This window comes from Opisthorchis viverrini (assembly GCF_000715545.1).
Source record: "Opisthorchis viverrini unplaced genomic scaffold opera_v5_154, whole genome shotgun sequence".
NCBI lineage: Eukaryota > Metazoa > Platyhelminthes > Trematoda > Opisthorchiida > Opisthorchiidae > Opisthorchis > Opisthorchis viverrini.
The window spans coordinates 368,130-394,281 of NW_008751809.1; the positions used below are offsets into that span (position 1 = coordinate 368,130).

A 26,152-nucleotide genomic window follows, 5' to 3' on the forward strand; every position below is an offset into this window, starting at 1 on the left:
GCGGTCCAACAGATTTTGGACGAAGAATCCATCACGACTGACACTTGGAGCACGAGCCGAAATGGACAATTCTTCAAAGTGAGTAACTATTCGAGCAATTCCTTCTGGCGTGTAGACAATCGAATTATGTATTTTATTGTCGGAACCTGGACAACCCTTTTTGATTTCTTACTCGCAGTCAGGCCAGAAGTTTAAGCAAAGAGCGAGAACTATTCGGGCTCGACCAGAGTCAGCGGTGCCCTATTAATTAACCGTCGTATGAAATGGGGACATGGCTTTGTGAACTCGCACAAGGGAAGATAACCAAGTGAGAGAAAGGATAAAATATGAATGGCGGGAAAATGACCGGAATCAAGCCGATAAAAAGAAGGCTTAGTTCAAGCTAATAAAAGCTGTATGCACTCTAGGACATATTCATTTACAAGATGACCACAAGTGAATGATAAGATATTTCGATGTATGTTGAAAACATTATCTGAGGTATCTTCCAGTGACCGAAACTCAGGGCTATTACTCAGGGAGGTTGAATTAACGAGAAGGTAAATGATCATGTAACGGATCATAGAATTAGGGTGAGGGGAAATTTTGGTGCTTATGAGTGTATGAATTAGTTGATTGGTTGGTTGGTTGTGGTGAGTGTTGGTGAAGCGGTTGCAAAATCTCAGATATAACTAATTAGATGGAGTTATAACAAACAACATAGCTTACTCCGAAGTCAACCAATACAGATTTTTACCGACTTTACACTGGGGAAAGTAATCCCTCCCAAGGAAACTCAGTGAGAGTCAATGCAGTGGGGGAAGATACAAGCCATAAGGTACCAATGTGCTAAATTGAAGGGAATAGAAGACATTCTGTGTCGCAAAATCATGGTTGGGTGTCTAGTTTGACTCCGGACCATGTGGATATAGAGAGGCCCAATATGTCTATTTGATAAGTTCACACTCATTGAAAAGGATGGCGTGAAGGGCAGCAAAAGTAGCGATGGTGATATCTACCGATTAGGTCATTTTAGTGTTGACCGAAGGGGACTGCGGGTGAGGAAGCTATCGGTTGATTAGCTGATGACTTTATTCAGTACAGTTTGTAGCCTGTGTTTACTCCAGGTAGCATATCATCAGCCTATTGTACTATCTGAAAAAATCACATACAAAAAGGAGAACAAGGGAAAATCGTGCCCCTAGGGGAAACCTCCGACAATCGGTGATGGGCAAGCGAATGTTTCGTTGTGGGTCCTGAATTCTGTGCAGCTTGTGAAGTAGACTTTATTTGTTTAAACCAAACTCAATACACCCCATACGTCATTGGAAAATCTGTCAATGATGCCACGAGCATCAGTATGGTTACTGAAGTATTGATTTATTGTATCCAGCGCTGCAGTGACGGTTCGAACTGGACATGCAAGAGCATCCACTATGGAGCGAGAGTGATCATATGCAACTTGATCTACTCCTAGTAGATTCTCGCTTCTAGTAGATTCATCATTACTCGTCCAGGCAGCCTAAGAAAAACGGAGGAGCAAACAAAGTATTATCATTTCACCGTCTCCCTCTTCGATATGGATCGAAGACTCACCCGGTGAAATGGCACTTTGTAGACAGAACAGGTCCAATTGAAACATAGGCTTGACGGAAACTCGAGGACTGCTCCTACCTGATGAGCCTCAAGAAGGGCGAAACCGGTTGTGGGCTGTCGAAGAGTTTTCAGCAACCTTGTGAGTGGTTTCCCTTATGAAAACAGTTACTTGTTCGCCCGGAACGTCAGTGCACTATATGAGCATTGATCTTCGTAAGTTCAAGGTTAGCTAAAGGCCTATGTTATCCTTCACCACACAACTACTTCAAGTTTCACTACATTTCGAAGCGAATTTTCTTGCCAGTGCTCCTATTGACAGATTTAATTGCACACAGTGATTTCTAGTTTGATTTCTCGCATAAATTATCCGACGTCTGCATGACCTAACCTCCTGTAGATGTGGCCATTTTCCCTCCGTGGCTGCTTAGATAGTGGAAAAGGGGACCTGGCGTCGCCGAAGTGGAGAGCCTCAACAGGGTAACAAGTCAAAACAGTCAGTTGGATTTTAAACAAAAGAAAATATAAAGATCGGTGGCAAAACCCACATTCTTCGGTAGCCTAGTATCATCTGATGCACAGTAACTTTGTTTCGCTTGTATGAATTGTTCCGTACGATAGTTCTATTACCCTCGTTGAAGTATGAGTTTCAATACAGGCCCCCCTTCATCACCATTGACAGTATAACAAAATAGGAATACTGGCGCTTAACTGCCGTAATATTATTAACAAGTGTGCAATCAGTGGTTGTACATAGACTGGGATACTGGCAGAGAGCTCAGAACTAGACTTGAGGATGATTAGGGTCCTCGATGAGTCTTTGGCTCAGAAGCCTAACTAAAAGGCAGCGTAGGTTGGCATAAGACCGTCAGAGTGGGGCAATTCGCCACACATTTTTGAACCCCCAATCTGGAGGACTGAAAGAATGCTTTAGTCAGGCCGCTACCATTTGATCAACCTGGGCTCAATGGATCTCACATATACACTCCCCAGAATAGCTTGGTGGGTTTTTGCAGGTCGCAGCGCGGTAAGGTCTAGTCTCTTCGTGACAGTGTTACAGGCTCAAATTTCAGTGATCAGTGGAGATAAGGGGAGCGCACGAGTGCCAATCGAAGGTATTGAATTTGTATATACTATATATATATATATACTATATATATATACTATACTATATATACGTATACTAAAATAAGGTCGCAAAGCGAATGGGGGAATTCGTAGTATTAGTAGAAACGATGGTAAAAACAATCACGTCCATTTGAATTGCCATTACACAGGAAGATTGATTCAAATAAGCTAGAGTGTTCACGGTGGGGCTCTGAATTCGGAACGGTGAGTGTAATACACAGTTTTTTGAAGGCAGTCGACCGACAATTACCCTGGAAGATTTCCTGGTTTGGTCCAGTGATATTTTTGCAGGGTATGCACAGAAGGACATCCATCTCATTTCACGTGTCACAACACCAATTCATCTATTACGGAAGCTAACATGATGACTACTATGTCTGCTCATTCGCCAATCTGTGGTATCTGCTGCTGACCCGCTCCAGTGCCCAGTGTCCGAAAAAGACTCACAGAAGGGAACACAACAGTTAGTTTCCGAACAAGCGAGTGCGAGAGCGTGAGTGCGTGCGAGTGCGAGAGCAAAAGTTACAACGGCCCCAAGCTACTTAAAGGGGACTTTCTGATATTGATCCAGGCTGTCTGATAGGCGTTAGTGAACACCCGTCAACATGCATCGTTCCTCTATGAAATTCCTGAACGCTGATCAAATTCGGTCGTGCTTCTGTGGCATGCATGAGGACTCGTTGGCTTTTGCTGAATTGATTGAATGATTGACTGGCTTTGATGCTGGCCGGCTTTCCTGTTGAGACTTTGGTGGAGCAGTAGGTTTCCGGCGTTCTGAAGTTATATTCAGGAATCTGACCTTCCTGATAGTGACCAGTGCAAAAAAAATCAGAAAACCTCACACTTAATTGTTCAGTCATCCGAGTCTATGTACAATCAGCTTTCTCACAATAGTATAAATCAATTAGCGTTGTGCTTGTTTGGCGACAAAAGTTCGGATTAGTGAACGATCTTCCCCAGTGGCGAACAAACAGTACTAGAGATCATCGCAGGCATTCACGTTCGTTTTAGCAGTTTACGCCCGGTTGCAATGCCTTATCCAGAATGCTGTTTATCGATCCAATCTAAAGATTTCTAGATTGACGGACCTACTTTTTGAAAGTGCGATATGAAGATGGCTGCTATGACCTTCAAAACGCCATAATAAGACAAATTTTTGGTCAAAGTGGAAGTTTAGACGCTTCGTTGTTAGTTCATAGCAAATGAAATCCGAATTTAGGAAGCACGACCGATCTGAAGCTTCCGCTACCTCTGGGTCTGCCAAACTCAGTTTTCATCACATGATGCCTTGTGCATCGGACAAGATCTGGTTCACGTAAGCTCAGAACAGAAGTTAGGGTACAACATGACCGTGTTTTCGACTTCGAAGAAATTCTCAATAAAAAGGATTTACCGGTCCTAACGGTAAGCAAACTCGGATGATCTGCTTAATCTGGATGATACTGTTGAGGTCAGCAGAGCAATCGATTGCTCTTCGAGCACATTATCTGAAATTCCGGCTTTAGAATTCGATTTAATTCACCTTGCTATGATCAACCATAAGAAACCTGACCATCTATACCTCCATTAGGCCATACATTCCACCTTTTCTCCTTATGTGTCAAGCATGAGAGTGTTGTTTACATTGGACAAGGTGGCTATTAGATAGGTTTGCTTGCTCTTTTGTTGCAAAGAAGTACTTAGCAATTACAAATGCAAAGATCTCATCTCGGGGGTTTTGTGGAGGCCCTAACTTGACCAGTTTAGTCATCCGAGTCTATGTACAATCAGCTTTCTCACAATAGTATAAATCAATTAGCGTTGTGCTTGTTTGGCGACAAAAGTTCGGATTAGTGAACGATCTTCCCCAGTGGCGAACAAACAGTACTAGAGATCATCGCAGGCATTCACGTTCGTTTTAGCAGTTTACGCCCGGTTGCAATGCCTTATCCAGAATGCTGTTTATCGATCCAATCTAAAGATTTCTAGATTGACGGACCTACTTTTTGAAAGTGCGATATGAAGATGGCTGCTATGACCTTCAAAACGCCATAATAAGACAAATTTTTGGTCAAAGTGGAAGTTTAGACGCTTCGTTGTTAGTTCATAGCAAATGAAATCCGAATTTAGGAAGCACGACCGATCTGAAGCTTCCGCTACCTCTGGGTCTGCCAAACTCAGTTTTCATCACATGATGCCTTGTGCATCGGACAAGATCTGGTTCACGTAAGCTCAGAACAGAAGTTAGGGTACAACATGACCGTGTTTTCGACTTCGAAGAAATTCTCAATAAAAAGGATTTACCGGTCCTAACGGTAAGCAAACTCGGATGATCTGCTTAATCTGGATGATACTGTTGAGGTCAGCAGAGCAATCGATTGCTCTTCGAGCACATTATCTGAAATTCCGGCTTTAGAATTCGATTTAATTCACCTTGCTATGATCAACCATAAGAAACCTGACCATCTATACCTCCATTAGGCCATACATTCCACCTTTTCTCCTTATGTGTCAAGCATGAGAGTGTTGTTTACATTGGACAAGGTGGCTATTAGATAGGTTTGCTTGCTCTTTTGTTGCAAAGAAGTACTTAGCAATTACAAATGCAAAGATCTCATCTCGGGGGTTTTGTGGAGGCCCTAACTTGACCAGTTTAGGTAAGGAATAATTGTTCTTAGGCTAGAAGTATTTCTTCCAGGGAATCACCGAATTAAGGGTTCGTTAAGAAGTCTTTCCAAGTGAAGCATTTACAGGATATGAAAAATTATTCACTTTTCGTGGCAGGACTAGTTTCCAATTTTTGCTCTTCCGGTTGATCTTTCAGTGTTCCAACTGTCTAGGAAGAACCTGTTTATGCCTGGTTTTGCTGTAGAACACCAAATATTATCTGTCGGTTGCGCATACTCCGTTTCCGATCATGTCACAACTACGGTACCACTTGCTGCAACGTGATATGTTGCTCAGAATGTTGATGAATGAATCAGTGAACCCTGGTTGGTCATATTACATGATCACTACAAAACAAATGAAACACATCCCCATAGTGGAAATGCCAATGATAAGCCCCTTATGTTGTGGTTGGCAACTATTCAACCTTGGTTATCTTGTTTCATTGTTTCTTGTTCTTATATGATCTTATATTCCGTATGATGTTCAGTGGTACTGGGTCGGTGAAAGCCGCAACAAAACGACTCGGATAATTTCGTGTGATTTCGTGCTCCGCTGTTTACAAGTGTACGCAATCATATTAGTTCTCCCCAGGTCACAGTAGATTGAAAAATAGCTGTTGTCTTTCCTTCTCAATTCAAGTTCGTTAGTAAACGACTTTTTTTACAACTTTGTAATAACTTTTGATTACTATTGATTGTCGATGCCAGGGTGACACGAAAGGTTATCACAATACTTTTGTTTGCATTACCACTCCGTACTTCTAGTAATTGTCCCGTTTCGCTTTTCTTTGTGGTATTGAACAACTTTTGAACTCACTATGTGTGAGCATGTTTAATATTTTAACTGGTTGGCATCTCAAGACGATTTATCTTGTTTCTGCTTGAGAAGGGTGAAATGAACAGCACTGGTTGACTTTCAGTCAGCCATTCACAAACCGGTGTTCCGCCATGTGTATCGTGTACACTGCTACACTGTGTAAGTTCAACAACAATAGTTTGACCTTAACCTGACCAGTCTCCAGTCGTTGACAGCTTAGGCAACTATTGTTTGATAGAAAAAGTGAGTGGAGGTTTTGGTTAGCGCAAGTGCGTCCAATAAATGGGAGGAACCCCGAACCTATCGACTGCCTTCTAACCAACACTCGATAATAAAGGTTACTTAGGCGGCCGTCTGTATTATTTGCTTGCCTCGTGTATTTTGGCAAGTTGCAATAAGTGTATGACTGATCGAAAGGTAAATTCCGAACAGCCATGTCTCATTTCAACCGGGCTCAATAATCCTAGTGCCTTATGAGGGTCCTGATGAATTTTTTTTCACAAACGGAGGTCTGCTTAAGAGGAACTTCGAACGGCCTGAGATAAGCATTATTGTCCAAGTCCCGGACGAATTCATTATCTATGTATCCCGTGATGCAATCTGCAAAGTACCACAGTCCAACTACCAAATATAGTCAAAATAGTAGCTAGGGCGGAGAACTTAGTTCTCCTTGACCAGCCACCACTCATGGGAATCAGTTCAAGTTGGGAGGTGATTTTTCTTTGGGGACAACTTTTTCCACCAGAAACGAGGTTTTACGATTCTCCGGAATACCATTTCAATCAAACGCAGATTCTAGTGCAATTATTTTGTGATCGTTAATTGCAGGGTTTGGAACACAAAGAGCATGTGCGCTGATCACCAGCACGGTTATCGTTCACAAAAATTACTACCAGAGCGCAGGGTAGGACAACTGGACCAAAAGACCACCATAAAGAAACTGGATAGGTGACCTGTTAAAAAGAGGGACCAGGTGAAATGAGTCACTAAAGAGTATTTAATAGCAAACGCTCTCCTGATACAATGAGGAGATCACGTACCCTGATTTTTTCCTCTGTCAATCAACCCCCTCTGTGGATTCACATTTTATAGACAAGTGAAGTACCCCGCATTGATGAAAAGTTGAACTGGATCCCGCGGAACAGAGTAAAAAACAACAGTCCAGTAAAAATGGAGGCCAACGAGGTGTAAGGGCCTTCTTGACCTCGTCCGCTATTTTCGAGGCTAATGAACAGCATTCAACACCAGTAGATCAGAAAACAGTTGCGCGACTATTATGAGAGCATCCAAAAATTATTTTTAACGAAAATAAATATGGTACCATTCGCATGGCATATCACCGATCCCAATCATATGCTTCAGTTGTGGTTCCCATGCAAATTCGGCTGCTTGAATGACGTCCTGTACTGTCGTTGACGGTTTCTTGCGTGTTTAAATCCCGTTTCTTGAACTACCAACAGCGAAATGTCCATTTGCTTTGAAATTCACTGTAGAGCAAACAGTCGCAAAATAACATCGATAGTGCTCTGTGTAAGCTCTGCATGTTCATCAGAAAATCACTCTAAAGATAGCGTAAACCATCTGGTGAATTTGAAAAAAACTCCGAGAAGACACGAAAAACAAATAATCAGAAGAAACTCTCTAATTTAAAGTGTCCATCAGAAACAAACTTTTATTCGTTTCAGAAGGGCCCGGTAAACAATCTGTAGATTTTTTTATTTGGACAGAACACGGCATACAATCGATACTGTCACTTGGTTATTGGGCTCCTTAGCTTAGTTACGATAAGTCAGAAAAAAAGGTCAGTTATTTCCCTCGAAGAATCCTCATCAAGTGACCGACGTTCTCCTCACAACGCGGAACGCTTAACTCGAGCAAATGTCGAAAAAATTCTAACAACTGCTTCGAAGACAGCAACGGACCACGTAAAGCCCATTGAACCATGAGAAACAGTCACACGGGGGAATGGGTGAAGTGAAAGTAAGTGGACCAGTGGGAGAGACAACGCATGATTCACTGAAGGTGACCGTCGCACAGAAGGAGTGAATGGTATTGGGTTGAATGAAAAACACCTTGCAAAATAAGTTACCTTTTTTGTCAACTGAGCGATTCACCACACTTTTCGTATGACTGAGCATTGGAGTGAGCATGGAGATTAAACATAACCATGGTTATCACACATACTGTTATTATTTTGTCACCCGATTAGCTCCATCATCCGCAACACTTCCCAGTAGAAGAGAAGGTAAGCGCTGGTGACAGTTTCAGTGCTACCACAGTCTGGTTCCTCGATATTTGAAAGGAGGATGTATAAAGACTGCTTGAAGCGACGGTAAAGTGACGATAATTCTTGTAATTTGAAAGTTCTCATGAATCTGCGCCCAACAGATAAGGTGGAACGAATCACGAAACTTTACAAAGAAATGACATAGTGGCAGTCGTACTTTGGGTCAGAGCTGCGTCAGTATTTTCAGTTCACAATAAATATAAAAGATTCAGCCGCTTCATGTGATTGATCAGGCCTATTCGCATGATTTGTCGATGCACACTATTCCGAGTTTGGGCTATTAATTAACACGGAATCTAGTGTGATGTGGTCGGCGTCTTCGAATCCTACAAAGAATCTACTCCAAGCTAATCAGCTTGTTTAGGGATCCTGAATGTGAAGACCAAGCATCACGTGTTGACGATAAATATCGTTTTTCGACGTTCCTAATTTCCTTTTTCATGTTTGTACCATCTGTTCGGTTCCAGGTCGAATTCTCCGTGGTTGGAGAGGACAAAATAGAGTCAATCTTAGATCGCCTAGCTTTTTTCAATGTCGGTAAAACGGTGGATTCCTCAATAATGTGAGTTGGTCATGTTTTTTGAATATGTCCACAGACCACAGAAATAGCCCTTCTTCCGCTGCTTTTTTGCTGTAGGCACGTAACGAAAAGGGTAACAATAAGAGGTAAAAAACCCATCCTTTAGTCGTTACCAGATATACTGGAGTTGGACCTCTCTTTCACTCTCGAAATAAAGCAATGACATGTGCTCAACTAGTATCATTAGGATGGATTTTATGTGCCTGTTATGTGTAATGAGAAACATACCTTTACTCGTATGGTGTTGTAGATATCGTACACCCTGTGCCCGTTCTCAAATGATTGTTGCATTCTCTATTTCATTTTCAGGGTAATCGAGCCCACAGCTTTTCTACGAAAAAGAGAAAGGTATGGCCATCGTTTGTTGAGTAGATGATTTTTTGCAACGGCCCAGCGACCTGTAATGAAACCACCCTGTTTGTTTCGAAGTTTCTAAGTAGACACCAATAGAGAACGGGGGCGGAAACATCTCATCTCTCAAAATAGATTTTTTGGATCACCCAAGAATTTCAGTCTTCACTTGACCCTTTTGATACCCACCAAAAAGAAATTAACAAATGTAGAGTTTCACTCACCATAAAGACTAAGCCCAGTGTGTGATCATGACTATCTTCGAGAGTTGAACTTCAACCGTCGGATATTCGGGAAATGACTACTTTGAACCCTATTATACCGAAATTGTGTAAACACCCCGAAGAACAAAGGCCAACCACAAGTGATTTCCCCTTAAATTAAGGTTGAATCCCTTTTCAGTGGCGGTGTATGCGTTCTCTCTAAAATAAATAAGCTTCTAGATTACAGAGTGCAAGTAGTTCCAATATCTCACTCTGTATTCATTATTTAAGGAGTAGTTATAAAATCCATTGGAATTGTGTTCACCAACAACCCTATCAGCTTTTAGTTGCTGTGATAGCGTGCTACCGTAGGATCATCTGCAATCGTAGCCGACTCATTGGAAGCCTATGTGCTCAGCCAGGTGGATTGTGCTTCTCACACACTGCCGTTCGCACTAACTCACTAGCTGATTCAATTGACCTCGCGAGCTACTTTGAACCTACTCCGTCGCCGATGGCGTTCACATTGATTACGTCACGCGTTTGTCAAACTCCGGTGCCGCTGCTAATTTCCTTGCTGCACCGGCGCGCATCTCTAGCGCTCTTTTTTTAACATCAGAACCAATATTTCGTCACTTCTGGAGGCAAACAGTTCCCAAGCGAAAGTACCGCTGAAGCGTTGCGTTCTCGCGTCATCATGCGCGGAGCCCGTGAGGTCTGAAGGCAAAAAATATCAATCAGCAATGAGATATTGTCTATTTTGTGGTTTTGTTGGGCGATTTGGATTCAGCCCCAGGCCGATTCGTAGACTGTCAACGGACATGGTTCAAGGGGTACGTCAGTGAGTCTTGTCAAAGTTACTCGATAAAGCACGCCTTTCTGAACCTGTACGATGACCATCCTCCGTGAGCTGGAAATAGAAATCAGTAGATTGTTCACAGTCAGGCGAAAATAAGCCACGTACTTTCCACGACGCACGATAGCTGCCATCTAGGTAAAACCAAGCTAAAGTTGGGGAGTCTTTCTACAAAAAACTCAAACGTGGAGTAGATTATGTAGAGACGCTGAAAAAGTACGTAATTTATCACCCGGCAGGATTTTGAATTTAACTGCCACGAATTCCGGAATATGTTGTGTCGAAGATCACTGAAATCAATAAAGGTCTGTTGGTCATACGCAAATGTGTAATGGGAGATTGATTGCTGTTGTGGCAACTGAAGTGGTGTGTAGGCGGGTGAAGCTGCTCCTTTGCAAACACAGGGTTTGTCAGTAAAGAATTGACGGTAAATTTTGGCCTCGTGAACGCCCATTTTGTGATACATATTGAGCCAATTCCGCATCAAAGTACAGTTAGTCGTCTGTCGGTATCAGCATCCATCGCTAGTCCATCAGATTTCACCAAATATTCCTGAAACTGCACTGCATTTCCATGTGTGACTAATTAGGGCATGAAACTTGTTACCAACCAAGAATTTGTGGCACTTCGTGCAATTACTGTGTTAATTCTAACCTGCTGCCATAATGCTGTAAATAAACTGTCCTTCCTCGTAAACTGCCGGAATTCTTCTGCCTTGTTCGATTTGGGGCTTGACTATGTCGAGATGGCGTTATCTACGTTCATCAGCGTAGAGAGCTTTGATGTGTTGCTCTCAAGACCGGTAGTTCCTGTTCAACTCTGAGTTTCGGCAGCTTGATTGTTTCAGCTAGAACACTTACTTAGTTCATCTCGGTCGAACTCAATTTGGGGACAAAATTATTTCGAAACTATGGTCTCTCAAGTGGAAGCGAATTTCCGTAAGAAACAGACATTTTCCTTGTTTCATTTTATTTTTACATGTTACCAACGTAGGTATCTAATTTATGCGTGTCAGAATCAATTAAATACACTACTGTTTTCTGTGCATTTACACATGAGTTATTATATCCTTACCCCGTTGGCTTACCAATAGACGTGATCTTTTTTCAACCACTAACTACTTCGCTTCAGTCAGTCATATATTCAGCAGCTAGAGTACTGTTTCCTAATAAATTCTACTAGGAATATTTGACAAAGTAAATCATTACCGTCTTTGGTCACAATCATATCTAATTCCTTGTTCACACAGGTTTGGTTCTGCTGAGATTTCACATCTTGGTGGCAAGAATTTCCGTTTGTTTAACTTCCGGCACAGATGATATGGTTCAGCATTGTTCGTCTTTTTCATCTCCTTGGATGATCACTGTCTTGTATTCCAGAAAAGTGAATATTCCTGTCTTTTGCGAGTTATTGAATATCTCTGTTTCTTAGTGTTGCACCACCATTTGTCTAGACCTCCACGGATCGTTATTATACGCCCTACAAGACCGTAAATTCAAAGTCGAACAGGATCAGAAATTAAATATTCCCGTCACTCAAACTCTCTTTTCGGGAATCTCCGTCACGAGTCAACCAAATTACAAGGGTGCACTGATGACTGATAATTAGTCTCTTTTTGAGCAACGGTTCATGTCAAAAACTGCAGTGCCGAAATTTAAATGGAGTTTATCGAATAGACGGACAATGGAGACGTGAAATTCGTACAGACTATTGATTGGTTCACAGCGGGATTCCTGATAGAGGGGCGTACAACTGATTCACTTTTTTTTATAGTAGACGTACTTTGGAAAACCAGTTGGCCACGTTGCTTTCAGATTACCGTTTCAATCCTGTTAAAAGACAAATCATTTTGACCCTACTCCATGGTAACCTATCGGTAAACTCATGAGTATTTTGCTCAGGTCTTACGTGTTTCACTGCCAATAAGACTTTGTCCTATCAAGCACCTAGTTTCCCGAAATCTAAAAAAACTTTGATCTGCACACAAAGAAAACCCCCAACTTCCGATAGTTTTTCTGAAGGCGTTATTTGTAGAGGACTCCGGTCTGTTTGAATTAAGAACGTTTTGTGGAACGGAGAAGCGGTCTTCATTGTGCGGTGGTTTTTACATGCTGTACACTTTTGGGGTGAGACGACCGTAAACCGACAGAACTACATAGAAGAGGGAAACTGGTGAACACATGCGCTTTGTATTGGTTCTTTATTGCTAAATTACCAATAGCAAGAAAACGAAAAAAGCACTGGAATTTCCAAGGGCTGTTGTTCCCACATACGTTGCTTGAACTTTCGCCCAAACAGCGTTCGACCACGCAGGCAAAACAAGCAGACGTGCAACTCATGATGTGGAATATGTCCAATAGTATTTCAGTGTTTTTTCACCATGTAAACTGTGATCACGCATTTACTACCACAACAGAACTCAGCTTGATGCGGCTTTGTAAATACTGCAACTTTTTTCCCCAGACCACCCAAGACTGGACATGTATCTCAAGTTGGAATTCAAGAATTCCTTCGTTCCTTGAAGTCACGCCTCTGTGTGGCCCAGGTGAGCATTTCCTCTGACTCTGGTCGATGTTCAACTTTATACAATTCTCTATCCCGTTAACGACACCTCTGAAAAGAAACGGACAATTTGGTGACTGCTTAATCCAGCATTGATGTAACTGATCCTGACAGTTTCTTTGACGCAGCTCGGAACAATAATAAAGAAACCTAGAAATCCCACGGAATACTCGAAATCCTGCAATGCGAGTTGAGTAGCATGTGGATTTTTATCACTTTCTTTGAGCAATTCAAGTACGAGCTGTCAGGAGGGAGTTGAAAACTTTAACTTAGCCGCAAATTACGAATTAGCACTACCACTAACCTATTGCTACGCTCCACTACGCTCCTAACAACGCACTGATGATGTCACCTCGAATGGTGATGAAACGTTTGTATTCGAATTGTGCAGCTCAGCGAACAAGCCAGCAACCTTCTACGCTACCTGAGCTACCGACATTTTCCTCTATAGAAAATCAGCAGTGTGGCTAACTTGCACGTTAGCGGGATTTATGCAGTACATAGACGTACGTCACTATGCCGTATCTGAACGCGAATTCATCACAAGGCTTTTAGTGAATCCATAGTTCCGAGGTAGCATGCCCGAACATTGAATTGTACCTTTATCAAGATTCATGGAACGTGCACCGTCCAAGAGTCTTCAACATGGTGGACCAACTTTATTATTATTATTATTATTATTATTATTATTATTTTCTTCAGCATAAGTTGTCTTTACTTACATGATAGCAACCAGAGTTGAAGTCAAATAGAAGACTGATTCAATTCAGTCGTGGGCTACCTTTTGGAGGTCAGCTTGGTATTGAGACGTTTACCCTATTAAAATAGATGACGTTGCTTCGTGGGTTGTTGTATGAATCCATCTTCGACATTTTTCAGGTGCCGATCCAGACGAAACATGCGTCATAAGAATTCAGTTAACGCTTACTGCATAAATTGCGTCTCATTTCTATTGGGGTTTCGTCCTACAGGAAAAACCAGTCTATGCTAAACAGCTGAGAAGCACTATACAGCTGTTTCTTCTATATTGGTAATCACTGGTACACATTTCCGAGTAGTCTGGAACCCGCGACCTCCTGTCTGGTGGTTTGAACACTGAACAGTTCGGTCACAAGCGGATACTCAGAAATGTGATTAACTAGCAGTTAGACGGGATACAGCACACATCATTCTTTGATCACGGGAGACACATCGCACGGTCACACATAATGTAGGTCGTTTAAACCACTATGCTGGTTCGCGACCATCCAGAGTTTTGTGAGATACGCTTTGCTGATGATTCCCAATCAGTATGAAGTAACTGTAGAGTGTTAGTCGGCGTTCATCATGGACCCGTTTCACCTGAAGGATGAAATTTCCAATAAAATATTCCAAACTCTCCTCACAGTACCAACAATTACCTCTCCTGTTCATTGACATGTTCCATTATTAATAATTTCTGTTTGGTAGACCTGAAATCTCGAGCAGCTCAACCTATTCATGAAGATGTCACATATAAACAACGAATCTAGAATCTTCCCTAGTTGTTTCAAACTTTTAGAAAGATTATTCAAAAGTTCACAAAATGTTACAGAACACTGGCGGAAGTTTTCAAGCATTTGGCAAAGTCGGTAAATGTCGTAGCAAAATTATTCGGAAATTCCAATTCATTTTGACTGACCACTGTATCGTTCTCGTGCGTTCGGGAACGAAGGCGATTGGTCACGTGGCAAGTCGCCCGTGCATCGATCAACATTGTGCTCTCATTCACTCAGACTAGAGATTAAGATAAGTTCAGAATTCAACCGTAGCCTATGCACTTCCGTGAGTCAGGTGAACTAGATCCCCGAGCGTCAGTCGATCATGTCTCGCATTTGCCACAGCCTATGCCCGTAAAGCTAGTCACTTGAGTGTTCAGGTGTACCCAGAAGGTGCGACTTGAACAATTCTGATTCGTGTGGTAACATTCTTCGCTGTTTGACTAGACTACAAGAAACGTAAGGCAGGAATTTACGATCCTCTCACCACTTTAGAGTACGGATGGCTAATAAAAATTGTTAAAAATAAACGAAATCAACTAAAACAGGGGACTACTCAAAAGGTAAACTTTAACCAAAGGAACAGAAACACTTGGTAAGTGATTCTCAGTTTTATAATGCACTTTATAATATATGTGGTTAGGTCGCGGATAGCTTAGCTTTAACGGTAAAATATTGCTTGCTGCTCTCTTATGCTATCTGAACCGCCGTCTTAGCAAACACTCAGTTTCCGATGTCTCCTAGTAAACAAGCTGCTCTAAGCACGCATATATTGGCACGCGATCTTTCGATCTTTTATTTGTCCACACAGGTGTTATTCTTATCTAACCGGGCAAAACGGTGAACGGAATGGACTGACTATCATCAGAAGGGCGGAAAACTAGATACAGTGGAAAGGCAGATGTGTACCATTTGGCGCAAAACGAGTTAACAGTGTGTTTCCAATCTGAGCTTCTCTTACGAAACCTTTAATGTTACACGCATACATCATTACTTCGGCTGGATTACGTGTAGAACACCCTCAGGATTAGATGAACTCATCGTGAATTTCACTCACTCTATTCCAAGCCAAGATTCCAACTGCAGTGTGGCAAATGTCTATAAAGATATGTGGCGCGGAATCTGGCGTTCAAAACGTCCACACGAACTGCAGGAAGAACTACGTTAACTCTATAAACTCTATTTAGACTATCCCGCTACGAATCTATCCGAAAAGCTAGTCTCCAAACATTTTGAGAGATTCCTGCGGAAACATCCAAGGAAGGCAAATCCGTACTTTCAGGAGAGAGCTGCATTGAATATAAAGGTGGGATATTGTGGCCCAAATTTTCCCACATATTCCATTACTGGTGTTTCTTCCTACCTAAAACTATGCCCCACAAAGCAAATAACTCAAATTACCTATCTTATGACAGTAATCGGAAGCAAAAACTCCCAATTTCGTGTAATCGTCTTTAAATTGTATGCATAACTGAACCAACGCGAGGGGTCGGAGAATCATTACTCTTATACCAGAAGAGAAAATTTAAATTACTTCGACTGGTCTCATTGAATCGCACGAGATATTCAGTAAAAAAATTCCATTTGATATATATACATTCAGGCACATTCTGCAAAACACAAGTGTACATATTAGTTGTATGTAAATTCATCCGAGCAGTAATCCCATCAGTTCGGCGAGGACAACAGAGCTAAGGCACCAAAAATTAGTGATGCTGTTTTAGGATACCTGAATACTCATAGTTAAGAGGATAGAGCGAATATGGGGGAAGACAGAATCAAAAGCTAACCTGGCACTCTGCTGTGGACAAAAAACCTAATCTAATTGGATTAGACATAAATCTCCTGTATCCCATTTAATACACTAAATAGTTTAACTTTCAAACTCAGTTTTTTTATGAAATACACCAATCTGCAAATCAATTTGGTTTTCACGAGAGACCCGACTGAATCTCTCGTTTACGATATGAAACCGGTCTTGAGTTGTCCAAGAGTTTTCAGCAACCTTATGTGTTTTTTTAACTGAAGAGAGGTTCAAACATGTTTTCAATGATCAAGAAACCAAAAACTTTGTTAAGGATGCCTTCCGTAGAGAATCTACATTTTTCTGGTGTGTTTTCAAGGGAAAAATTACATTAAAAATAGGATGATAGAGTTCTACTTGAACCAAATTGGACTGTTTTCGAGGAATACATTCATTTGCAAATCAATTTGGTTTTCACGAGAGACCCGACTGAATCTCTCGTTTACGATATGAAACCGGTCTTGAGTTGTCCAAGAGTTTTCAGCAACCTTATGTGTTTTTTTAACTGAAGAGAGGTTCAAACATGTTTTCAATGATCAAGAAACCAAAAACTTTGTTAAGGATGCCTTCCGTAGAGAATCTACATTTTTCTGGTGTGTTTTCAAGGGAAAAATTACATTAAAAATAGGATGATAGATCGCCAAAGTCGCACTAGAGTAGCTCATACTGAAAACATTTTGGGTATCGGTTTATTGGCAAGCCTCGCATTCTAGCCGCCTGGCTATTTTTAGTCCCCACGCCTTTTAGTGGCAATCAATTATCCTACCTATAATTTCACCACGCCAGATAGGAATAACAGCTGCACCGCTCGACATAAATCTTCTTCTCAGAAGGTTTCTAAAGATTATGAAAACTTATTTCCCATACAGCCTTTCTGATGCCATAAATAGACATGGTGTCGCTCCTGTAGATTATAGGAATTTTCCCTACTTTTCTTATACATACGAATGATTGGCGGTTTCTTCCTGAGACCTGATGGTAGCTCGTAAGCAGACACTAACTTCATAATTTTCATTCGAACCAGGTATACAACGAAATCAAGCAACGCGGGAGGTTTGATATGAACTACCTTTGTAACCTGATCTGCGCAGCTGTTGTTGCTGACATCGCCTTGGTTACCAATTCGGCTGGAGTGGTTTTCGCCAGTATGCTGTTGTCCCCACTGATGGTGAGTTTAAGAACGACTGGAAACCGTAGGTGCCGCATTTGAGCCAACCAACCACCATTCGTTTCTGACTGGGTTATGACGTAATGGCTGATATGATGCGTTGAATGTCGTAACACTAGAAGCAAGGCTGTCCGGTGTCAGTTAAATTTGCATTGCAAATCACCAACGATTTCCATCGCAGGATACTGAATAAAAGTGTGTGGGGTTAAATTCTCACGTGGCACACGGTATGAAAGTATGCTGAAAAAGTAGTCTGTTTTTCAACCTGCGGCGTTTGCTTATGCCATATTATCTAATACCAAGGTCAACCGGTACGGAAACGAGGTTTATGTGGTCAAAGAGGAAAGGTGTGGAGATGAACAGAGAGGATGACTCTGTAGAAGGCCCTTCTTAACTATTATCTTCCATATTGTTTCCATTAATTATATAAAGGTCGTCAACCAATGTCGGTATGGTGAAAACCTTTTGCTTCTTTTCTCTGGATCTATGCATTTTTTGAAGGTTTTCCGACACAGGAGGCCTTCTACTATCCACTTCGAACTATACTATCGTTCAGCTGTAGCACCCTTCCGGTGCCTAACTGCCATGCCACCCGAAGGTTGCACGAGGGCTGGGATACTGCCAGGTTGTCAAAGCCTGGACAGGGGAAGTCGAGAGGCAGCGCTCGGGTTCGAACTACGGACCTACGGACCTTCGGTCAGTATATTCGCGCCGGAAACCATTGGTCCATCTCGAGATTCACTCCGAAGGTTAACTGTGGATGGCTTATGCATTTTGTTCATTCCACATCCAGCTAAAAATGTTTCCCATAGTAGTAGCTTACATGATTCACGACCTGAAAACCACACATCTACCTGTTTTGTTCGGTGGCACTGACTTGGGTTTCATGACTTTCCATGCGCTACCTCAACGAAGGCAACATACAAATGACAGACTCAGCAGAAAGTTTGCGTGAAAGACACTAAAAGCCCTGTACTTTTGTAGGATATATAGTCAGTCACACAATAGAATATAATGGGTGCAAAACCCAACTGTCTAGACGTACCGCACTACTCATAAGGTTGCTGAAAACCCTTCGGCAGCCCACAACTGGTATTGCCCTTCTTGGATCTCATCAGATAAGTTCAGTCCGTGATTGCTCAACCAGATTTTGGTCGATTTCACCTTAAAGACTATTGGAAATCCAGTCACAATACCAGTTTCTGTTTTTGTTTCACCGTATCTCACTGCAGGATCCAATTATGTGTATCCTCTTTGGACTGACTCTACGTGAACCACACATGTTAAGGACCGGTGCTCGTAACACGGCCATCTCACTGCTATTTTGTGTATTACTAGGTAAGTGCAAACTGAACTTGTTATTCAGTCAACGCGGTTAGACCACTTTTCGAGTCCCTATGCACGATGATTATTTTCAGCATAATTAGAATTTCAGATTCCGAATTCGGTTCCCTGTAGCAGTAGATGACCGTCCAGATGATTCTCTTGCTGGTGTCAACACGACCGTAGTGAGAATTGTGATAAAGCCGGTAGCATTCACTCACCTGGCGAATAGTTTCTGATGTGTCTGTCTCCTAGTGTCCAGTTCAAGAATTCGTTGGTGCTTCTAACAGCGGTTGGGTAGACGAACCGCCCTCACGTCTACAATCATGAACTTTGTGTACCCAACTCGTCTGTGTTTGGCCAGCGGCTCTTACGACCGGTCGAACGATTCGAAATTGATATTTGAATTCTTGTTTGAGGTCACTGAGCAGTTTGGAATTACAGCTAGAATATCCACGGTAACCTAGTTTACATCGTAACCATCAACTGGGCAATGCAGCTGGAGGCCCTCTAGTTCAGCATGTTTGGTCGATAGTATCATATTCTCTCCTTATTCTTCCCACCCTCTCTCAGTTGGTCATGCGTGGGAAATGCAGTTGACAGAATTGTGACTGGACCGAATTATTGAAATATGAAGTTTTCTGACCACCTGTAGGACTGCCTCGTTTTGCCTCAACTGCCCGGTCTGTCTAGTTGGGACGATACTATCTAGCATGATCATACTACTAACATCCAGTAGCAAACTCACTTTTCATTGGGTTGAAACTTTATTGTTTGAATTCAATACAGTTAACTCTTATTAGAGATCAGAAGTCGGTTACTGTGGCGAAAGTTTGTTGTTTCTTTGGTTTTTATACACTACACGAGACACCATATACGTCACCTGCTTTAATTTTTCCCGCTCCCAATAAATTTCTCCCAAAGCTTCGTTTCAGAAGAGCTTGGTAAACAGTCGGTAGTTTTTATTTGGGCAACGTTTCGCTTTTGACGCAAAGGTTTCAGCAGGCCAAGTGAACAGGTCACCAAACTGGCGGTTATCATCCAAAATCCACTTGACCTCAACCCCTCAAACTAAATTGTCGGAGCACTCACAACCCCAAAGACCAGGAAAAATCTAACAGCGGCACTCGAGGTGAATCATCAAGTGAAGCACCCTGAATCGGAAGATTAAGGAACGAAAAGCGATCGGAACTAATTTGGAACTCTCCAACCTATCAATTCAAGATTTTGGCACCCACACTAGCCGACAAGAGCCGTTAATTCACACTCAACACTGATCTAGTTTGAAGAGGACTTACTGATTGGTTCTTCTACCAAACCTTTTTTTCCTGAATCGAAACGAGTTAGTTTTTTTAAAACTATATGGGTAAAGGCAAACTAGATTAATATGAGCACGCACGATATGTGTCATCCTGTACTACGCACCAATGAGATTTTCCGTCGCTTTTCAAATTGCACAATGCATCCACCACCGATTCATCCAGATTATCAAACCTAGCCATTATGCAGTAAATTTTTGAATAGATTTCAAGCTCTGTATCTGGAGTAGAAGCAATTACATCTTGGATCATGCAGCCTTGAGATTAGACTTTTTGCCACTCGATCTTCAGCTGAAAAAGATAATCATTTACTGCGTTCGCATAGAAGTCCACCGTGTATTTCCGGTTCGGTAATAACCTTACAACGTTTATATAATTTAGAAACGAAATTGTAACCCTTAAAAACCTTAGTGAAATTGTCTCCTTTAAATCCCGTAATCGATACCAATCGATACCAAAAGCGAACTGTCATCAATATCACCGCGGCCGCATCTTTTGACATTCACGGTTGGATGAGATGGTTGAATAAGAATTTCTGCTGATTTGACACCGATCCATATTTATTCTTGTCATTTATGGCGTTTTCCACGTGTTTATCCGTTTCAAATGCGTAGAAGCGTGAATCATTTTTTGCGACCTAACCATAAAATGCAAATCGAGGCAACTGTTTGGTGGTAGAGATACTTTGATCTATTTATTTATGGTCCTCATCGACCTCTACTAGCAGTTACCGTACAGATTTCTTGATAATGACTTAATTGGTGCCTTTTGCGATGAAATTTTTGCTGAAATTGACGGTCAATTAGAATACACTTCAGTTCATATGGTGCTAACAGCGATATGATTGTGGGCACATATAATATCTCTAGTCATAGCCGATAATGAGGCTTCTCATTCTGTCTAACCGTTGGACCCAATAAAATGATATTTTTCTCAGCTTGTTAAAATAACTCATTTCATAGTGCATTCACTTGTGACTTTGAAGGATTAATGGTTGAGATCGCTCATGTTTTTTTCTCGCTCAGGCACACTTATTGGATAAATTAATTAAGGTTTCGCAACATGTTACAAGAAGTATGTGCACAGAAAGTCAAAAGTGATCGAAAAATCACCGAAAAGACTATTCGGGTGATTTGAATGTTTTACTTTAAACGGGAGGGGACAAAAACCAAGGAAATTGTGTAACCTCAACAGCGTTTTACACACTGCACCAATGTAACTCAATGTAACTCAGCCGAAAAGCTAAGTGCAACTCATAGAAGAAACTACTCACAAGGTTGCTGAACACTCTTCGGCAACCCACGACCGGCTGTAGGTAGGCGCCTACCTGATGAGTCCCAAGAAAGGCGAAATCGGTCATGGGCTGTGGAAGAGTTTTTCAACAAACTTATGAGTAGTTTTCTTTTATGAAAATATACTGCGATGCCTCGAATATCGTACCAACTGAAACATGAGGTGACCTTTGTGCATATTTAGTTGAAGAACAGCATAAACGAGAGTTTCACTTTAGTATCCTGTGAAAGTCAACTTAATTTGCAAATGAGTGTATTTGTCGAAAGTAAGAGCAACTCATTACGGACACATGACAGCATAAGTAAGTGTTACATCACACAGTTCTGTTTAAGAAGCGCGCATCTAATTTCTTCTCCGACAAACATCTTTCACAAAACCAGTGGTGATGTTTCGATAAGTTTGCACGCAAGCTAATAAACATCAGACAAGTGAACTCTGATAGATTTGGAGGACTGGATTTGTTGCACTCATTCGGACACCAAATCGATTTTGCGGAAGATTCGCCTGAATCCAGACTGAATTCCCTGCTTATGGTGGTTGTGAGTAGTTTCCTTCAAGGAAAGGCTGTGACTTGTTTGTGTAACAGTACAGATGCGTGAGATCATCACCAGCCAGAATGGTTGGTTGGTTTCACTTGGTTTGGTGAAATCTTTCCAACAGTGAATATGTACTACCTGTGTGATCTTCTACAGCGATCTTGGTGCAGATATCTTTGGCCGACCGCTTTGAACAGAGTAGTTGTGATAATTGTCGATACGTTTCGGCGTTCGAGATTAAAAACTTGCAGTTCATTCAATCCATCCCAAAGAGCAAGGCTGTCACCCCTTGATTTATGGCTTTTCTGAGTTGATGCTCCGTCATAAAAATCTGAAAGTAGCTGTTTAATCCTCGCAAAGTTTAACGTCATCAACTCTAAATACCTCTCAATTGCTCCGGCTAAATTTGAAGCGACCGGCTTTACTTGTGCTCTGCAGTTTGGTGTAAGACAGTGGTCGAAAGGTTGAGCGATTAAACTACGCGGAAATGGCCAAACCGCCTCTCTCCTCTTTTACAGTCCACCAATGGGACTTAATGAGATCAACCAGTTGGGATGCAAGTTACTGCACTTGTTTGAAGCCAGAAAATCAGGTGTCTTGGACCGATAGTGGCTATGAACCCGATCGAGGTTTCATCATAACAAGTTAAATGCTGACTGGAACCCCAAACTTCGACGGCAACTATAAAAAAGCAACAGTTTATCTGTGGCCAGACAACAAATGGCGAGACAAGTTAGCCATGCTACTCACATCTACGTACCAATCAAATCCACAAAGAGCATAAGCCTGAAAAGTGCTTCTTTCTCAAAAGACTATTGAGGAGAATGCAACTCCATAATGGCTCCTTTTTAACTTGTCATCACACCTTAGATGATATTGTGTAGCATAGAAATAGATACCGTTGGACAACTGGACAACGTATTCTCAAGTGTATCAGCCCCATCGCCTGTTGGGTGACGAAGATTGTGATACTCTGAGAAAGTTAATTCACTCACTCGTGGGCAAACAGGCTGAGATTCCACGTGCAGCAGCCGTTTGTCGATTGCTATGAATCTATTAATAATCATGTAGTAAGAGAGGCAATGTGGCAAAATAGTCGACTTTTTTATTTTCTGTCTTTTGCCCGATGTGTGTCATGGCTTTTCTAGCTAGTAACCTCAAGGTTCTCCACGTAAATCTACCTTATCTTCATAGGGGAATTTTGGGAGTTGAAGCACCGTGGGTGGAAGTAGATGCCGAATTGCGAGTCTTATGGTCCTATTTCGATATTCTGGCAAACGATTGCGTTGTTAAACGTTCCTAATAAGTTTGAATATTTAAGCAAGTGGGCCTTAGCATGCACCTATCAAAATGTAGACAAGATGGGTTACTAGCAATATGAAAAACGTAGTTCTCGGTGGTTTCTCTATGGGCAGCATACCTGAAGAAAATGCAGCTACTCACAACAAGTTAGTTTTAACTTACGTTTGACAACTAGTTTGGTGGATACACCTCTGTCGTCAGAAACAGCGCAAGTTGGTGAAAGTAGAGGAAAGAAGCGAAAATTCTAGTACACATCAGCAATGGCTAATTGATCCCCGTGTTTGGAGAACATTCATAAGATATTTTAGTTTTCCCCGTTGCAAACAAGCTTTCTATTACAATGTAGTTCACTGAAACTGTGGCAACAAAAAAAAACAGGTTAAAGCTACAGGCGTAACTAGCAAATATAATGAAAGATTACAATGTATTTCACTGAAACTGTGGCAACAAAACAAAAAAACAATTTAAAACTACAGGCGTAACTAGCAAATATAATGAAAGAAACTAAAGTTCAGATGTCTTTGGTGATATTGTTTTCTATACTATTCTTATCTGGTGGTTCGGCGAAATTTCGGTACGATTGAGAACATGACACTTCATGGTTTGATACATTTGAGAGTGAACATTCTAAGACAATTTAATGGGATTAGAACAAGCAAAATCTGGTTTATTCTATAAACGGATAGATTTGCGGGGCGGATCCAACCCTCGTTGTTTCTGGGAAGACCGTTTCTGGTAAACCTGTGCAACGTGGTTATCAATGCTGATTTACAGTTATCGTTCTCATATTTTTCTCCTTGTTCTACTAATTTCTGATGACCTGTTACAGTGGGACACTGTTTTGCGGTATTTGAAGTCTCATATTTCTTTAGTGGATTGTGTACGTCATTAGGGGAGCACACAAATGGTATGCTGTGACCCATGTATTTGTAAAGTCTAATGGTCTGTGCTTCATATTTGATGATGATCTCGTTCCCAGAAAGGCATTCATTAGGAAAGTGTAGCTGGATGCTTGTCGACTGGCGAAGTTCTCTTAATTTCAGGTCAGAAGACGCACTGCACCAGTTCGCTCTGCCACAGTGCTTTTATGGTATCTGGACATTCAAAATCTGCCATATTCTGTTAATTGATACATTTGAGGTGCACAGCTTTTGACAGACTTAAGTGGGTCGGGGTTACTTTGGCCAGCATTGTCACACGGTTGTGTTGTAGGAGGGGATAGATTTGGACGACGATTTCAACTTACTTACATTATGGAAACGAATATACTCATGTGACTACTTTTCAGTACGCGCCGCGCCATAGCTTATCGATTAGTATGCTAAAGAAAGGTTATCAACGTTGAAAATTACCCAGTCCGGTGCCTATAAGTCTCGCGATGTGTCAGGCACAGCGGCGAACGCTGTCCAATAATTCCCAATAATTCCTAATGTAAACAGCACTAATTCTGGTGTACTGAGTTAAGTGCAGTGTACAGCCATGATTGAAATTCATCGCGGCTTGTATCGCTTTCAGCAGTGCTATACACAGCTAGTTTTAGCCCCGTGTGCTGTTTATTTAGTTCTCCTCACATAGCTAGAGGAGACCTGTGGCGTGATTAATACACATTCAATGATTCTAGTTTGCGTGGAACCGATTGTTTTATATGGGCGCGCACTGCCAACCTCTCAGTACCTTGGACTCATTTAATTGTGCGAGACGAAGTTTTTATTGCCTTGTTTTCTTGGCCCTCGATTCTATTCAACCACTTTCAGACGTCTTTGGACAGATTTATTTCGCTGTCCGTCGTGGAAATTTTGGACAAGTACGCATTACCCGCACCACACAACTAAACCGAACAGCAGTAAGCCATCTATCCGCCTCTAAAAAAAACCACAGGTCTTCAAACAAGCAGTGCTGTGGAAGCTAGCAGAACACCACTAAAACGGACTCTTACACCTTTTTAAGGGGTTGGTTTGGAAAGAATAAATGTATGGCCTACTTACACACCTGGATTTCTCATTTTTCTAAAGAACTGAGTAAACAAAATGTCTAAACGGTTTCAGGTAACCCACAACGCCTTTTTTTTACAGTCTTCCCCTGTAATTAACCAAGCTAAGGAAGCGAAAATGTTTCCATCAACAGCATAAACCCAGACAAAGCATTGTGGAGTAATTGCACTTGATGATTTTGTTACCTAATGTCACTTTGCTGCGCAAAAGATCCGTGTCAATCCATGCAGCAAACTAGATGCAACAAGGGCACTTTAATTTTCGCACATGTGAATACTATGCAACCAGTCTGTGGGGTTTCTTTTTGCCCCTACTTCATGCCTGATACCAACAGTGGTATTCATTTGCACATTCATTAGTAGGAAAATGTGAACTCAAGCAGAGTGACAGAAACTACATTTACCGCAGTTTCCTGCACTTACTTGGCAATCTGGACCATTCTTACAGTTTGGCTGGCGAACCACTTGCCATTCAAAGCTCTGGGAGATTCGATAACAATCAGCATGACCAACTGAGTTTTCATTGCCTATCAAGAAATTTGATACCAAGTTTGTCAGATATCCAAAAAGCAAACTGTTCAGTGCTTTCTATATAGTAGGATATCGAATCTGTTTGAGGTTATACCCCTCGATCTTTGCAATAGAAAGCCCATTGTGCTATCCAAGAAGAAACTAAGTATCAAGAAAGTAGTTTCCTACTGATAGTATACAGCCAAGTACACACATTAGTTCGTCTTCGTGAAGATTTTGATGGTTCTATTTACCGTCACTGCTTCTTGTTGCCCGTGGACAGTTCTAGCTAACATTCTGCGTTAGTCCTCCTTAATGTGTCACCGACCAGAAAAGTTCATTCTGATCAAAATCAACAGAATATTTAAAACTAGAAAATCTCAATT

The 26,152-nt window shown here is 41.6% G+C and overlaps 2 protein-coding genes across 2 annotated transcripts in view; one reads left to right on the top strand and one right to left on the bottom strand.

The window, feature by feature from the left end:
• Nucleotides 1-25,852, top strand: T265_14176 (hypothetical protein; the record flags this gene model as incomplete). Its single annotated transcript, XM_009172384.1, has 8 exons — nt 1-177; nt 8,920-9,014; nt 9,342-9,380; nt 12,906-12,987; nt 17,350-17,493; nt 17,995-18,189; nt 18,726-18,831; nt 25,617-25,852. Coding segments are annotated over 8 exons (1,074 nt in total), but the record flags the coding sequence as incomplete, so codon positions are not given.
• T265_06961 (hypothetical protein) overlaps nt 1-26,152 on the bottom strand; it is a gene marked incomplete at both ends in the record, with an annotated part of 82,939 nt that overhangs the window by 32,710 nt on the left and 24,077 nt on the right. The gene's annotated exons all lie outside the window — the stretch shown is intronic.